This window comes from Scyliorhinus torazame, chromosome 2 (assembly GCF_047496885.1).
Source record: "Scyliorhinus torazame isolate Kashiwa2021f chromosome 2, sScyTor2.1, whole genome shotgun sequence".
NCBI lineage: Eukaryota > Metazoa > Chordata > Chondrichthyes > Carcharhiniformes > Scyliorhinidae > Scyliorhinus > Scyliorhinus torazame.
This window is the reverse complement of record NC_092708.1, coordinates 253,545,989-253,561,229: the sequence shown is the minus strand read 5'-3', so window position 1 is coordinate 253,561,229 and position 15,241 is coordinate 253,545,989. Positions and strand designations below refer to the sequence as shown.

The window sequence follows — 15,241 nt, the reverse complement described above, 5'->3', positions numbered from 1 at the left end:
CTTCCCCATTTTGATACAAAAATTTGGGTCTGCCAACAGTCCCACATCGAAACCCCGGCCGGCCTCTGAGCTGACTCCTTCTCCATGACCACGTCCACCTTGTGTGGAGCATGGTCCAAAACAACGAGCGCAGAACACCCTGCCTTCACCCTGGATAACAGCGCCTTCCCCATCACAACAAACAAAATCAATTCTCGAAGACATATTGTGTACTGGTGAAAAAAACGAATAACCCCCTATCCCTCGGGTGCAAAAAACCACCACTCTTCTCCCCCCTGGGTATAAAAGACCAAAAAGCAGAAGCTCTAGCAGGAGCCACCCAACATGCAACCTCCGCCACCTGAAGTTCCCATTAAGCACTAGCTTTATTCCTTTTTGTGTCATTATGTTAACTTATTTTTCCATTAATAACCAAATGATGACTTGTACCTTTACATAAACAGTAGGAGCACACAAGGAAACAGATTCTATAATATCCAGGGATTGGAAAGCTGTACTGCCCCTTCATACAAGACTGAGTCTGTATGATCAGCAGTTTTTTTTTCCCACTCCACATGCTGTACAAACAAGCCAAGATCTTTCATACAAATTATCCTGAGGGAATGTGCTTCCAAAACATATACATTAATTAATGTGCATCACATTCGGGGCCAGCAGATTCTTGCTGTTTTTTGTACTTTTAATAATACATTGTTCTGAATCTATGCTTGCAGGTAGTGAAAGTTGGGATTGTGGAACAGTCATCAGCAACATCAGGTTGGTCATTTCCTCCAATCTCAAATCAGTTCCCCATCAGTGTTGGGAAATGCCCATTGGGGTAATGTGGAGCATTTTTTCTCAAACTTTTGGTTAAATTATCCTTTCTCAAATGGATTAGCACCTATGGACCCACCCACCCCCCCAACCCCAATCTTAATTCTCATATATTTATGGAAGTGCTGCATATTGTGTGTTTTAATAATGCTTTTGAGAGAACAGACATTTCATTTTGTTTCAGTCTCCGTGCTCCTCCATGTGTTTCCCCTCCTAAGTGAGGCAGATGGAGCACTCTGCATTGCATAAGTGATAGTAAAAACTTCCACAATATTTCATAGACTCACTGAAAATCTGTATGGACCCAAATTTGAGGACCACTGAGGGGGAAGAACGTCATTGTTGATCAAAAGTGTGCTGTGCCGAGGACTTCCGGGTGCGGCGATGACCAGCTAAGTCGCACGTTTCGGCACCTCCCGTTTCAACGGACTTTTGGGCTCTTATCGGGAGCCCCAACGGACATTTTTAAAGGCTAAACCCAGTGTGAGGCGACATAGGAAGGAGTCCCCCCGGGTGTGGATGGAAATAAATGATAGTAGTGGCCAGATTGTGGAGGATCCTCTGGAGCAGTGGCAGAGAAGGGAAGGGAGAAGCAAGATGGCGGCTGAGGGAGCCCAATTGGTATGGGGCCTGGAACAGCAGGAGTTCCTCCGGCGATGTGTGGAGGAGCTCAAGAAGGAGGTGCTGGCGCCGATGCTGCAGACGATTGAGGGGCTGAAGGAGACGCAAAAGACCCACGAGATGGAGCTCCGTGGTGTGAAGGTAAAGGCTGCCAAAAATGAAGACGAGGTACAGGGCTTGGTGGTGAAGACCAAGACGCACGAGGCGCTACACAAGAGGTGTATAGAGAGATTGGAAGCCCTGGAAAATAGCTCGAGGAGGAAGAACTTAAGGATTTGGGGTCTTCCCGAAGGGGCAGAGGGAGCGGACGTTGGGGCGTACGTGAGCGTGATGCTCCATACCTTAATGGGAGCTGAGGCCCCGACGGGCCCCCTGGAAGTGGAGGGAGCGTACCGGGTCCTCGTGAGAAGACCAAAGGCAGGGGAAATACCGCGAGCAATAGTGGTGAGATTCCACCGCTACAAGGACAGGGAGATGGTCCTGAGATGGGCTAAGACGACACGGAGCAGCAGATGGGAAAACGCGGTGATCCGCGTCTACCAAGATTGGAGTGCGGAGGTGGCGAGAAGGAGGGCGAGTTTCAATCGGGCCAAGGCGGTGCTCCACAGGAAGAAAGTGAAATTCGGAATGTTGCAGCCGGCAAGACTGTGGGTTACACACCAGGGCAAACACCACTACTTCGAGACGGCAGAGGAGGCGTGGACATTCATTCAAGAGGAGAAGTTGGACTAGATTTGGGAAAGGATGTTTGGAATGAAGTAGCAAGGTGGTGGCAAGAAATTGTAAATCAGATGGGGGAATTTTTTCCCCTCAAAGAGGGGGGACACGAAGAAATGTGGGCGCCAGTGGGGAAGGGGATGGGGAAGGAGAGAGGGAGCTGCGCCATTAGGGCGGGGCCGAGAGAGAAGCGCGTGCTCTATTCCCGCGCTATGGAAACTGTGGCGGGAAAAGGGGGCGGAGGAACAAGGGGGCCTCACACGCAGGGAGGCTAAGGATAAACGGGGGAAGCCGAGGTCAGCCAGAGTTTGCTGACTCCGGGAAGCAATATGGGGGGTGCAATCAAGCTTGAGCGGGATCTAGCGGGGGGGGGGGGGGGGGGGGGGGATTAACTGGGTTGCTGCTGCTGCGAAGGGGGAGCTGTTACGAGATGGGATGGTCGGGACGGGAGGGTGCCGTCTGGGGGACAAGCGGTTGCGTGGGAACCGGGTGAGGAGCTGGTTTAAAAAAGGGGATGGCTAGTCGATGAAGGGGGGGGGTAAAGAGCCTCCCAACCCGGTTGATCACGTGGAATGTGAGAGGGTTGAATGGGCCGATTAAGAGGGCAAGGGTATTTGCGCATCTAAAGAAGCTAAAGGCAGACGTGGTTATGCTTCAGGAGACGCACCTGAAACTGGCGGATCAGGTCAGATTAAGAAAAGGATGGGTGGGACAGGTATTCCACTCGGCCTTGGATGCGAAAAATAGAGGGGTGGCAATACTGGTGGGGAAAAGGGTATCGTTTGAGGCGAAGACCATAGTGGCGGACAGTGGGGGTAGGTACGTGATGGTGAGTGGCAGATTGCAAGGTGAAGCGGTGGTGCTGGTGAACGTATATGCCCCGAACTGGGATGATGCGAACTTTATGAAGCATATGTTGGGGCGCATCCCGGACCTGGAGATGGGATAGTTGGTAATGGGGGGGTACTTCAACACGGTGCTGGACCCAGGGCTGGACCGGTCCAGATCTAGGACCGGGAGGAGGCCGGCAGCGGCCAAGGTGCTTAAGGGCTTTATAGAGCAGATGGGAGAAGTGGATCCCTGGAGATTTACTAGACCGAGGAGTAAAGAGTTTTCCTTCTTCTCCCACGTCCATAGAGTGTACTCCCGGATAGATGTCTTTGTCCTGGGAAGGGCGCTGATCCCGAAGGTGGCAGGAGCGGAGTACTCGGCTATAGCCATTTCAGATCATGCCCCACATTGGGTCGATCTGGAACTAGGTGAGGAAAAGGAGCAACGCCCACTTTGGAGATTGGACATGGGACTGTTGGCGGACGAGGGGGTATGTGGAAGGGTGAGGGGATGTATTGAAAGATACCTAGAGGTCAATGATGACGGAGAGGTCCAGGTGGGAGTAGTCTGGGAGGCGCTGAAAGCGGTGGTGAGAGGAGAGCTGATCTCCATAAGGGCCCGTAAGGGGAAACAAGAGGGTAAAGAAAGGGAGAGACTGATTGGGGAGATTTTGAGGGTGGCTAGTCAATATGAGGAGGCTCCGGACGAAGGGCTATACAGGGAAAGACGGAGACTACACACGGACTTTGACTTGTTGACCACGGGTAAGGCGGAGACGCAGTGGAGGAAGGCACAGGGAGTACAGTATGAATACAGAGAGAAGGTGAGCCGACTGCTGGCCCAACAACTTAGGAAGAGGGGGGCGGCGAGAGAGATCGGAGGAGTTAGAGACGAGGAGGGAAGGATGGAACAGAGAGCGGAGAGGGTGAACGGGGTATTTAAGGTATTCTATGAGAGGCTGTATAAGGCCCAACCCCCGGAAGGGAAAGAGGGAATGATGCATTTCCTAGAAAGTTGCAGTTCCCGAAGGTTGAGGAGCAGGAGAGGACTGGACTGGGAGCGCAGATTGAGGTAGAGGAGGTGGTACAAGGAATCGGGAGCATGCAGGCAGGGAAAGCCCCGGGACCAGATGGGTTCCCGGTGGAATTTTATAGGAAATATATGGACCTGCTGGCCCCACTCCTGACGAGAACCTTCAATGAGGCTAAGGAAAGGGGGACACTACCCCCAACGATGTCGGAGGCGACGATATCGCTGATCCTGAAAAGAGACAAAGACCCGCTGCAGCGCGGGTCATACAGGCCTATCTCCCTCCTGAACGTAGATGCCAAGTTATTGGCCAAAGTGATGGCGACAAGGATAGAGGACTGTGTCCCTGGGGTGGTGCATGGTGACCAAACAGGATTTGTTAAAGGGAGGCAATTGAATACCAATATACGGAGGTTGTTAGGGGTGATGATGATGCCCCCACCGGAGGGGGAGGCGGAGATAGTGGTGGCTATGGATGCAGAGAAGGCATTTGATAGAGTGGAGTGGGACTATCAATGGGAGGTACTGAAGAGATTTGGATTTGGAGAAGGGTTCACTAGATGGGTTCGGCTCCTATACGGGGCCCCGGTGGCAAGTGTGATTACGAACAGGCAACGATCCGACTACATCCGACAATATAGGGGCACAAGACAGGGGTGCTCCCTGTCCCCGTTACTGTTTGTGTTGGCAATTGAGCCATTGGCCATAGCGCTGAGGGGCTCCAGGAAGTGGAGAGGGGTACTTGGAGGAGGAGAAGAACATCGGGTGTCATTATACGCGGATGATCTGCTGTTGTATGTCGCGGACCCAGTGGAGGGGATACCTGAGATAATGCAGACACTCTGAGTTTGGAGAGTTTTCGGGATACAAACTGAATATGGGGAAGAGTGAACTGTTTGTGATGCACCCCGGGGAACAGGGCAGGGGAATAGACGAGCTGCCGCTGAGGAGGGTAACAAGAGATTTCCGGTATTTAGGGATCCAGTTGGCCAGGGACTGGGGAACCTTGCATAAGCTTAACTTGACGTGACTGGTAGTGCAGATGGAGGAGGACTTTAAGAGGTGGGATATGGTGCCCCTGTCATTGGCGGGCAGGGTGCAGGCGGTTAAAATGGTGGTCCTCCCGAGGTTTCTTTTTGTGTTTCAGTGCCTCCCCATACTGATTACAAAGACCTTTTTTAAGAAGGTGGACAGGAGGATCATGAGCTTTGTGTGGGCCGGAAAGACCCCAAGGGTAAAGAGGGGGTTCCTGCAGCGCAGTAGAGATAGAGGGGGAATGGCACTGCCGAGTCTGAGTGATTATTATTGGGCCGCTAACGTGTCTATGATATGTAAGTGGATGAGGGAAGAAGAAGGAGCGGTGTGGAAAAGGCTGGAGATGGCGTCCTGTAGGGGAACTAGCTTAAAAGCACTGGCAACGGCGCCGCTGCCGTTCTCCCCGAAAAGGTACACCACAAACCCAGTGGTGGTGGTGACTCTGAAGATTTGGGGGCAGTGGAGACGACATAGGGGAGTGACGGGGGCCTCAATGTGGTCCCCGATAAGGAACAACCACAGGTTCGTCCTGGGAAGGGGAGACGGGGGATTTCAATCTTGGCAGCGAGCGGGAATTGCGAAACTGAAGGACTTGTTCTTGGATGGGGCGTTCGCGAGTCTGGGAGCACTAACAGAAAAATACAGGTTGCCACCTGGGAATGCATTTCGTTGTATGCAAGTGAGGGCATTTGTGAGGCAACAGATAAGGGAATTTCCGCAGCTTCCGGCGCAAGGGATCCAGGACAGAGTGATTTCGGGGGCATGGGTGGGTGACGGTAAGGTGTCCGATATATACAGGGAAATGAGAAACGAGGGGGAGACGATGATAGAGGAACAGAAAGGAAAATGGGAGGAGGAGCTGGGGGAAGAGATTGAGGAGGGGCTGTGGGCAGATGCCCTAAGTAGGGTAAATTCCTCGTCCTCGTGTGCCAGGCTCAGCCTGATCCAATTCAAGGTACTACACAGGGCGCATATGACGGGAGCAAGATTGAGCAGGTTTTTTGGGGTGGAGGATAGGTGCGGCAGGTGCACGGGAAGCCCTGCGAACCACACCCACATGTTTTGGTCATGTCCGGTATTGCACGGGTTCTGGGTGGGTGTCGCAAAAGTGATTTCAAAGGTGGTGGGGGTCCGGGTCGAACCAAGCTGGGGATTGGCTATATTCGGGGTTGCAGATGAGCCGGGAGTGCAGGAGGCGAGAGAGGCCGATGTTTTGGCCTTTGCGTCCCTAGTAGCCCGGCGAAGGGTTCTACTTATGTGGAAAGAAGCTAAACCCCCGGGCGTGGAGGCCTGGATAAACGACATGGCAGGGTTTATAAAATTGGAGCAGATAAAGTACGCATTAAGAGGTTCGGCTCAGGGGTTCACCAGGCGGTGGCAACCGTTCCTCGACTATCTCGCAGAATGATAAGGGAAAATAGTAAAGACAACAGCAGCAACCCGGGGTGGGGGGGGGAGGGTGCATTCGGGTCTTTGGGGTTTTTTTTGTGTGTTGTTACATAATTGTTGTTCATATTTATCTTCTCAATGTTACTATTTCTTTTTGTTTTTTTATTTGTGTTGGCACTTGCCGTTAGTTAATATATTATTTTAAAAACGATCAATGTATATACTGTTACAAAGTTGTAAAAATGGAAAATTCTTGGTTGATCGAAAAACTTTAAGAAAATATATATATATTTTTTTTAAAGTGTGCTGTGCCTTATGACATTAGATATTGTCATGAGTTAACAGATTTTTAAAAATTGTTTGTTTTACATGAATAACTCATAGCAATAGTGCTAAATAAAGTTACAATACCTGCAGGTGATTCGGATGATGCTGCCACTTCAGGCTCCAATATCCTGTCCTCCACTCCTCCAATGTTGTCTCCTGCGATGAAAGAAGCTTCCCCTACCCCTCCTTCCTCACCCTCTGTCGGAAGTGGACTATATTCAAGGTAAGTATTAGAATTAGCCTTTTATTTGTTGGTCGCGATCCTCCCGGATGAATTCTTCCCGCCCCCTCCCCCAGGTCTCTGGAAATTCTGCATTGGGGAACTCACCTCCTGATTCCCAAAAGCCTGTTCACCAGCTACAAGGCGACTGTTTTGCTGTAGAAAGCAGCAACTGTTACGTCATAGAAAGCCAAATCCACATCACAAGGCTTTAAACCCCTTCAGATCCTTTGATCTGCAAGGCTTTCATTCACTTTCAAAGAGAAGAAGATACTGCAGCATCCTTCAGTACTTGCACTGGAGTGTCAATCTAGATTTTGTGCTCGGGTCTCAGGAGTGGGACTTGAATTCATAAGCTCAAAAAGGACACTGATCGACAGCTGAGTCATGCTGTCTCCCTTGGATCAAATTGCACAATGAACATGATTGTGTTTCTGAGTCTTGATGGAGTAGACAATGATTTTCCAAGTAATGGAGATTTATTTCCACTGAAGTCTGAGTGGATTAAATATCTTCTCATGGTATAATGTTTAAAGGTTATACTAATACACAAAATAATTGGAACACTTGTATTAACCAAAAGTCAATGATGAGCTATTAAACTGAGTGTTTTGGCACCGTTTGTGTCCTGTTTCTCCTTCCCTTGTTTTGTAATTATTTCTCTTGTCCTTACCTGCCCTGTGCCACACACCATGATACAATAGCCTTTGGCTTATAACAATATGGCAGCTAGCTGGCATGTTACAACAGAGTTGTCCACTTGTCCTTTAATTTCTTCTTTATTTCTCTCCTTCCTTATGAGAAAGCTCCAAACCTCCACAGAACACATTCTACAGTAGAGATCAAGAACTCACCCTGTGGGGATCACATAGGTGAATCCATCCCTCGTGAATTTACTGTATATTCAGTTACCACATGGAGTCCTCTTAAGACTCAGTCAGTCTCCGATATCCAGTGTTATTAAATCATGGGGATTTTGTGAGCACTGGTATGAAATATATAAGCAGCCAGTAATTTCTTGATACTTTACTCTCGACAGTTCACAGAGCCTTGGCCACAGCGGAGAGCTGATGGGACTTCAGGTTGACTACTGGATCGCACAGCAGCTGGCTGACAAGAAGAAAGATCCAGAGAAGAAGGATGGCACGGCGAAGAACACACTGAAGTGTACGTTCCGTTCCCTCCAGGTCAGCAGGCTGCCCAATGGTGGGGAAATTCCAACGCTGCCGACAATGTCCATGATAGTGGTGACAAAAGAGAAGAACAAAAAGGGTAAGAGACTGCGCAGGGCAGAACTTTAACTACTATTGGCCCATAACTTTTGGCTAGTGGCGGGAAGCCACTGGCCACCGATTTTAAAAGGGAAAAATGCAGACTTAACTGCGCTAGGATAATGTGATGAACCTTCCTCTCTGTGCGGGCAGCCTTGTGCCTCCAGCACCTCGGTCTGCGCAGGCTTCAGCGTGGCACAGGATTAGTGCAGCCCTGCCCCCTTATGATGGGGCCAGTTTGGGAACGGCCATTGAGGGTAGGCATTTAAACTGCAGATGTAGACTGAACACAACAGGCAACATATTTAACAAGTGTTTTAAAAGTATGTAGAAGTTTTTTAACAGTTTTGTGTGGTCTTTTATACAGGCATTACTGTTGTTAATGGTTCTTTTTAAAGTAATTTTTAAAAAAATTTATGATTAAAGGTGATTATTTATAAGTGAACATAGGTTTGGTTATTTGTCTTAAATCTATGAAACTATTCGTATCTGCACAAAATTCAACATATAACTTTACCTGTGGCATGCTTAAAACTTATGTTTTCATTTAGATTGTGGTCATAAGCTTTTTAAAGCGCCCCAGGGCAATTTAGCAAGGCCAATCCACGTAACCGCATCTTTGGACTGTGGGAGGAATCCGAAGCACCCGGAGGAAACCGCAGCGGCACAGTGTTTAGCACTGCTGCCTCGCAGCGCCAGGGACCCAGATTCAATTCTGACTTTGGCTGACTGGCTGTGTGGAATTTGTACGTTCTCCCACTGTCTGCATGGGTTTCCTCTGAGTGCTCTGGTTTCTTCCCACAGTCCAAAGATGTGCAGGTTAGGTGGATTGGCCATGATAAATTGCCCTTAGTGTCCAGGGATGTACAGGTTAGGTTCCAGGGGGAGAGTGGGCCTAGCTAGGGTACTCTTTCAGAGGGTCGCTGCAGACTTGATGGACCAAATAGCCGCCTCCTGCACTGTAGGAATTCTGTGGTTCTGTTCCATGGTTCTAGGCAACCCATGCAGACACGGGGAAAATATGCAAATACCACACGGACAGTGACTCGGGGCCGGGATCGAACCCGGGTCCTTGGTATCGTGAGGCAGCAATAAAAATTTCTTGCAATAAAATATATTTTCTCACTTGAACACAACGGCCAAAATCCAAAAGCAGCAGCTGCTGAAGCACAGTGTCCTGGCACACATCTCCTCTGACATCATTTTGGGATGTCCTTTAGCAGTACACTCTTAAGGGTGGGTAATTGATTCGCTGCAATACCTGTCAGAGAGATCGTTCACATTAGCTTACAGGAGGCTTGCATATGTCAACCAAGGCATTAAACTTTGTTAAAGCATTTGAAGTCATCATTGAGGCTTGTAAGGATGACCACATCAGGGACACTCAAACAACACAGCTTAAAATACATTGCAAAATCCAAATATACTTTAGCTGAATCAGCTGGCAGGACAGGTGTGCTAACATAGTGTCTTTGAAGGAGCCAATAGCACCAGTATCGAGGCCATGATCATCCAAAACCAGCTCCACTGGGCCACCCTTATGCTTAGGATGTCAGTGTTACTTCTGCCAAAGCAAATCTTCTTCATCCAGTTCAAGGAAGGATACCAAACAAGAGGAGGACAAAGGAAGCTCTTCAAAGACACCTTGAAAGCGTACCTCAAGACATGGAACATAGACGTCAAGGCCTGGGAGACCTTTGCTCAGAAAAGACCTACTTAGCGGAACCTCCTGATTGAAGGGTCACAATTCTTCGAGAACACCCAAAGAATCATAGAATCATAGAGTTTACAGTGCAGAAGGAGGCCTTTCGGCCCATCGAGTCTGCACTGGCCCTTGGAAAGAGCACCCTACTTAAGCCCATACATCACCCTATCCCCACAATCCACCCTATTCCCTTAACCCCAGCTAACCTTTTTTGGGGTACTGAAGGCAATTTAGCATGGCCAATCCACCTAACCTGCACATCTTTGGACTGTGAGAGGAAACCAGAGCATCCGGAGGAAACCCACGCACACACGTGTAGTATGTGCAGACTCTGCACAGATAGTGACCCAAGCCGGGAATCGAACCTGGGACCCTTTAGCTGTGATTCAACTGTGCTAACCACTGTGCTACCGTGTTGCCAAAGGAAACAGTATGCCCGGCAAAGAAGCTTGAGAAAGGAATACCCGCGACCTAGCATCCAAGGACCAATCCTATCTTTTAGAAATTCCTGCCAAATGAGCGATTGAAGGTGCGACTGCAGGATTGGGCTCATCAGCCACGCAAGGACCCACAGAACCTGTGACCAGTAACACACACTATCTTACGTGGACAATCATGCACATTAGCGAGTGATCACCGCATTCTATCCATTAAAGTTCCTTGAATGGAATTAAGATCCTCATGACAAACCAAAGTTTAAAAAAAAAACACAAATATATATTCCTTTCACCTTATTTGCATTTTAAACTTATTTATAAACGCTAAACACTAATAATATAAAACATTAACGTACCAAAAAAATGTCTACCAGTGTCTTCTGCATCTGTTCGAATATTCTAGATTAAAGTGCAAATGAAAAGGTGGAAAAACTTATCTACATCGGGGCAAGTTGTCCAAGTTAGCGCTGTCCCTGCATTTTTCATTGAGCAGCTCCCGTGCAGTGCATGGCTTCAAGCAGGGAAAGGAAGCCAGCCAGGAGTTTAAACGCTGCATGCTTCCAGCGTGCATGCCTGCACAACTGCATGTCAGGGTTCTCACACCATGCATTTGCGGCGGACAAGCAACTTAAGTCGCTAACATGAGAGGCAGTTACGGACCATTATAGTTGCGATGGTGGACCTGGACTTGCGTTTAACTCAGCCCGTACCTTTTAAGACAACAGCATAGGTACTCCTTTTGCAGTCCTGATTTTAATTTTTTTCATTATTTTTCTTGTAGTGATGTTTTTGCCTAAGAAGACAAAAGACAAAGAATTGGAGTCAAAGAGTCAAGTGATTGAAGGCATCAGCCGATTGATCTGCACTGCAAAACAGCAACAGACCATGCTGCGAGGTATGACTGAAGGAAATTGGGTTCAGGAGCACCAGAACTCCTTCTAAACAATGTCATCCTATAGCGCTTCAGTGGTAAATGGGCAGATGGTTATGATGCAACAGATGGACCTTAAAAGAGGCTTGGCATTCATTTAGCATTTGTAACAACCTCAAGACATCTCAAAATGTTTTGATTATCATAGAATTTACAGTGCAAAAGGAGGCCATTCGGCCCATCGAGTCTGCACCAGCTCTTGGAAAGAGCACCCTACCCAAGGTCAACACCTCCACCCTATCCCCATAACCCAGTAACCCCAACCAACACTAAGGGCAATTTTGGACACTAAGGGCAATTTATCATAGCCAATCCACCTAACCTGCACATCTTTGGACTGTGGGAGAAAACCGGAGCACCCGGAGGAAACCCACGCACACACGGGGAGGATGTGCAGACTCCGCACAGACAGTGACCCAAGCCGGAATTGAACCTGGGACCCTGGAGCTGTGAAGCAATTGTGCTATCCACAATGCTACCGTGCTGCCCGAAGGTTTTACAGCCAACGATGTACTTTTGGAGTGAAATCATTGTTTTTTTTATTTTTCCAATTAAGGGGCAATTTAGAGTGGCCAATCCACCTATCCTGCACATCTTTGGGTTGTGGGCGTGAGATCCATGCACACATGGGGAGAATGTGCAAACTCCACATGGACAGTGACCCAGAGCCAGAATAGAATCCGGGGCCTCGGTGCTGTGAGACAGCAGTGCTAACCACTGTGCAACCATGCCTCCCGAGCCTAATCATTGTTAAATGCAGAACTGTAAGATCCCACAAGCAGCAATATGGTAACGACCAATCTCCTTTTTTCATTTCTGTTGGTTGAGGGAAACAGCCTGGGAGTCTTTTATGTTCAAATGAGGAGCCTCAGTTTCATCGAAAAGACAGCACCTCTTGAGAGTGTAGCATTCCCTCAGTACTTCACTGCCATTGTCAGCCTAGGTTTTGTGCTCAATTTTCTGGAGTAGGGTTGCTTTGACTGAGGAATTCTATCCCAGAGACACAATCAACTCTAGTTTCAACCAATTGTTATGGCCAGGGTTTAGAAAACTCCAAAGTATATCATGGTGTTCACCTGACCTACAACTGTTACGATTGATTTTGGTTACGATGAGCACAAGGCGTTATTCAACAGAGGCCTTAAGCACTTTTAATCAAAAACAAGCTTTATTCCATGAATTTAGTTAACATTTTTATCAACACACACAATAAGCATTTTTATCAACTACAAACATAAATACCCCACACAGCTCCAGTAATCTATGTATCACCCTTAATAAATTTCCCCCTTTAACTGTTACAATTTAATAACAAGATCCCATAAACCAGAAACCCCTTTTCAAAGGTGTGGCCCAACACTCTGCACTCTTACTATCTTTACGACTTGGTATGGATACATCTGTGTCCTTTCCAAAACAGCAGGTTTGAATTCCTTTCAGAAAACAGTTATCACTTTTAAGTTGTCAAGTTATCTGGAAACAGCTTTTAAACTGAAGATAGAGAGACACTTCTTTCCAACCTGTGCAATACAAAACCAGGTCAAAAAAGCGAAAGTAAAACTCCAAGTCACAGCTCAGCTCCACCCACACAATGACATCACTGAAGCCATGTGATAAGACAAAAATATTTCTTAAAGGGACATTCCCATGACACAATCCTCTATGATAGTTAGTTCAGTGGTCCGGAAATATGTTTTGCTGAATCCCATCTCCTCTCCAGCTTTCAGAGATTGATGTCCCTTCATGCTAAGTATTTTTGTAAATTAGTATTAATGATAAACTGTATCTATAAACTATCTATAACCCAGAATACTGAAGCAGTTTTAATTTTGCTCACTTGGTCATTTGGGTTTTAATATAAAATGCATAATGGCTGGGAAATTCCTTGGATCTGCCCCCACTTCACCAGAGTAACTTGAGTGAAAATTCAGTGCAAATAGGGTTTCAGTCATCTTTCCAGTGAAGCAGAAGCAGATCTGAGGAATTTCTCGGCCTGTGTCCTCTTCCGACTCCTTCATTAAAAACCTCATTGAGCCCCATCCCAAGTCTGAGTTAGATGATAGTCTGCCTGCTTCCTCAAGTAAAGACCATTATAATGGCCTCCTTGACCTAAGGGTGGGTAATAATACAGACTATATACATACTTAACCAGACTGTACAGTGGGTCTCTCACAAGTGCTTACATGTCGATGGTGAATTAAGAATAGGGTGGAGCTACCTGTGATTCTAACATGCACTAATCAGGCTCTCTCATGAAGCGTAGCCAATTGGCCCATGTACTGGAAATCTGTGACACCATACACCAGCAATGGCCACTGAGAAAAGTACTTAATTGGCCATAAACCGCTTTGGGACACAAGTCATGAAACGCAATACATAAATGCAAATTCTTTCTCCCTCTTATGACAACCCTCTTATAGACTGACCTGATTAACACTGCACTCCTGTATGCTTCACCCGATGCTGGTGTCTAGGTACTTACATTGTGTACCTTGTGTTGCCCTATTATGTATTTTCTTTTCTTTTCATGTACTAAATGATCTGTTTGAGCTGCATGCAGAAAAATATTTTTCACTGTACCTCGGCACACATGACAATAAACAAATCCAATCCCTTCAGGAGAGGAGGAAAATAAATAAAAATGAAAAGATCGAATTAAAAAGGTGTCGATAATAATTAAGGTGAATGCGAGTTCAAATCCTACCATGGCAGTTTAAAAATTTGAAATAACATTTTTTTAAAAGCATTAAGAATAAAAAGCAGGAGGCAGTAAAAGTGAACATTAAGCTGTCCGATTATCATGAAACATGAACTGGTTCACTAATTTCTTAAAGGAGGAAACCTGCCACCTTGAGCTGGGAATAATGATCTTTATTGTCACAAGTAGGCATTCATTAATGTGTACATACTAAACATGAATTTGAAAAAAAAGGTTGCCCTGCGGAATTGCTGATGGCGGATGGTTTATTATCTTTATTGTCACAAGTACAATACTTACATTAACACTGCAATGAAGTTACTGTGAAAAGCCCCTAGTCGCCACATTCCGGCACCAGTTCGGGTACACAGGGAGATTTGAGAATGTCCAAATTACCTAACAGCACGTCTTTCGGGACTTGTGGGAGGAAACCGGAGCACCCGGAGGAAACCCACGCAGACACAGGGAGAACGTGCTGACTCCGCACAGACAATGACCCAAACTGGGAATCGAACCTGGGACCCTGGAGCTGTGAAGCAACAGTGCTACCCACTGTACTACCGTGGCTGGCCTATACGTGAATTTATCTGTAGATAATATGTGGTTGACTTTTAAACTTCCCTCTGAAGAGGCCTAGCATGCCATTAAGCTGCATCAAGCTGTGACAATACCACACGGACTGCAGTGGTTCAAGAATAAGGCCCACACTCTTCTCAAGACAATTCGGGATTGTCAATAAGCCCTTGCATGCAACACCCACATACTGAACATGAATTTGAAAAAACGGTTGCCCTGTGGAATTGCTGATAGCGGATGATTTATTCTAATCATTATTGTCACAAATAGGCTTACATTAACAATGCAATTCAGTTACTGTGAAAAGCCCCTAATCGTCACACTCCGGCGCCTGTTCGGGTACACGGAGGGAGAATTCAGAATGTCCAAATTACCTAACAGCACGTCTCTCGAGATTTGCGGGAGGAAACTGGAGGGCCAGGAGGAAACCCACACAGACATGGGGAGATTGTGCAGACTCCGCACAGACAGTGACCCAAGCCGGTAATCGAACCTGGGACCCTGGCGCTGTGAAGCAACAGTGCTAACCACTGTGCTGTCATATTATCCAGATTTTGAGTCTTGAAACGGCGTGTCACTCAGATGGTGCACTATTGGTACTTTTTGTGGATTCTGTAAGACTTGCTTGAGTAAAATGATCA

At 47.2% G+C, this 15,241-nt stretch overlaps 1 protein-coding gene across 2 annotated transcripts in view; it reads left to right on the top strand.

The window, feature by feature from the left end:
* Positions 1-15,241, top strand: part of pacs2 (phosphofurin acidic cluster sorting protein 2) — a 376,820-nt gene that overhangs the window by 355,152 nt on the left and 6,427 nt on the right. For both annotated transcript variants that reach the window (XM_072486155.1, XM_072486154.1), the window contains 4 exons: positions 714-756; positions 6,853-6,985; positions 8,022-8,254; positions 11,177-11,290. In XM_072486155.1, coding sequence (XP_072342256.1) covers positions 714-756; positions 6,853-6,985; positions 8,022-8,254; positions 11,177-11,290 — 523 coding nt within the window. The remainder of the gene's footprint in view (positions 1-713; positions 757-6,852; positions 6,986-8,021; positions 8,255-11,176; positions 11,291-15,241) is intronic.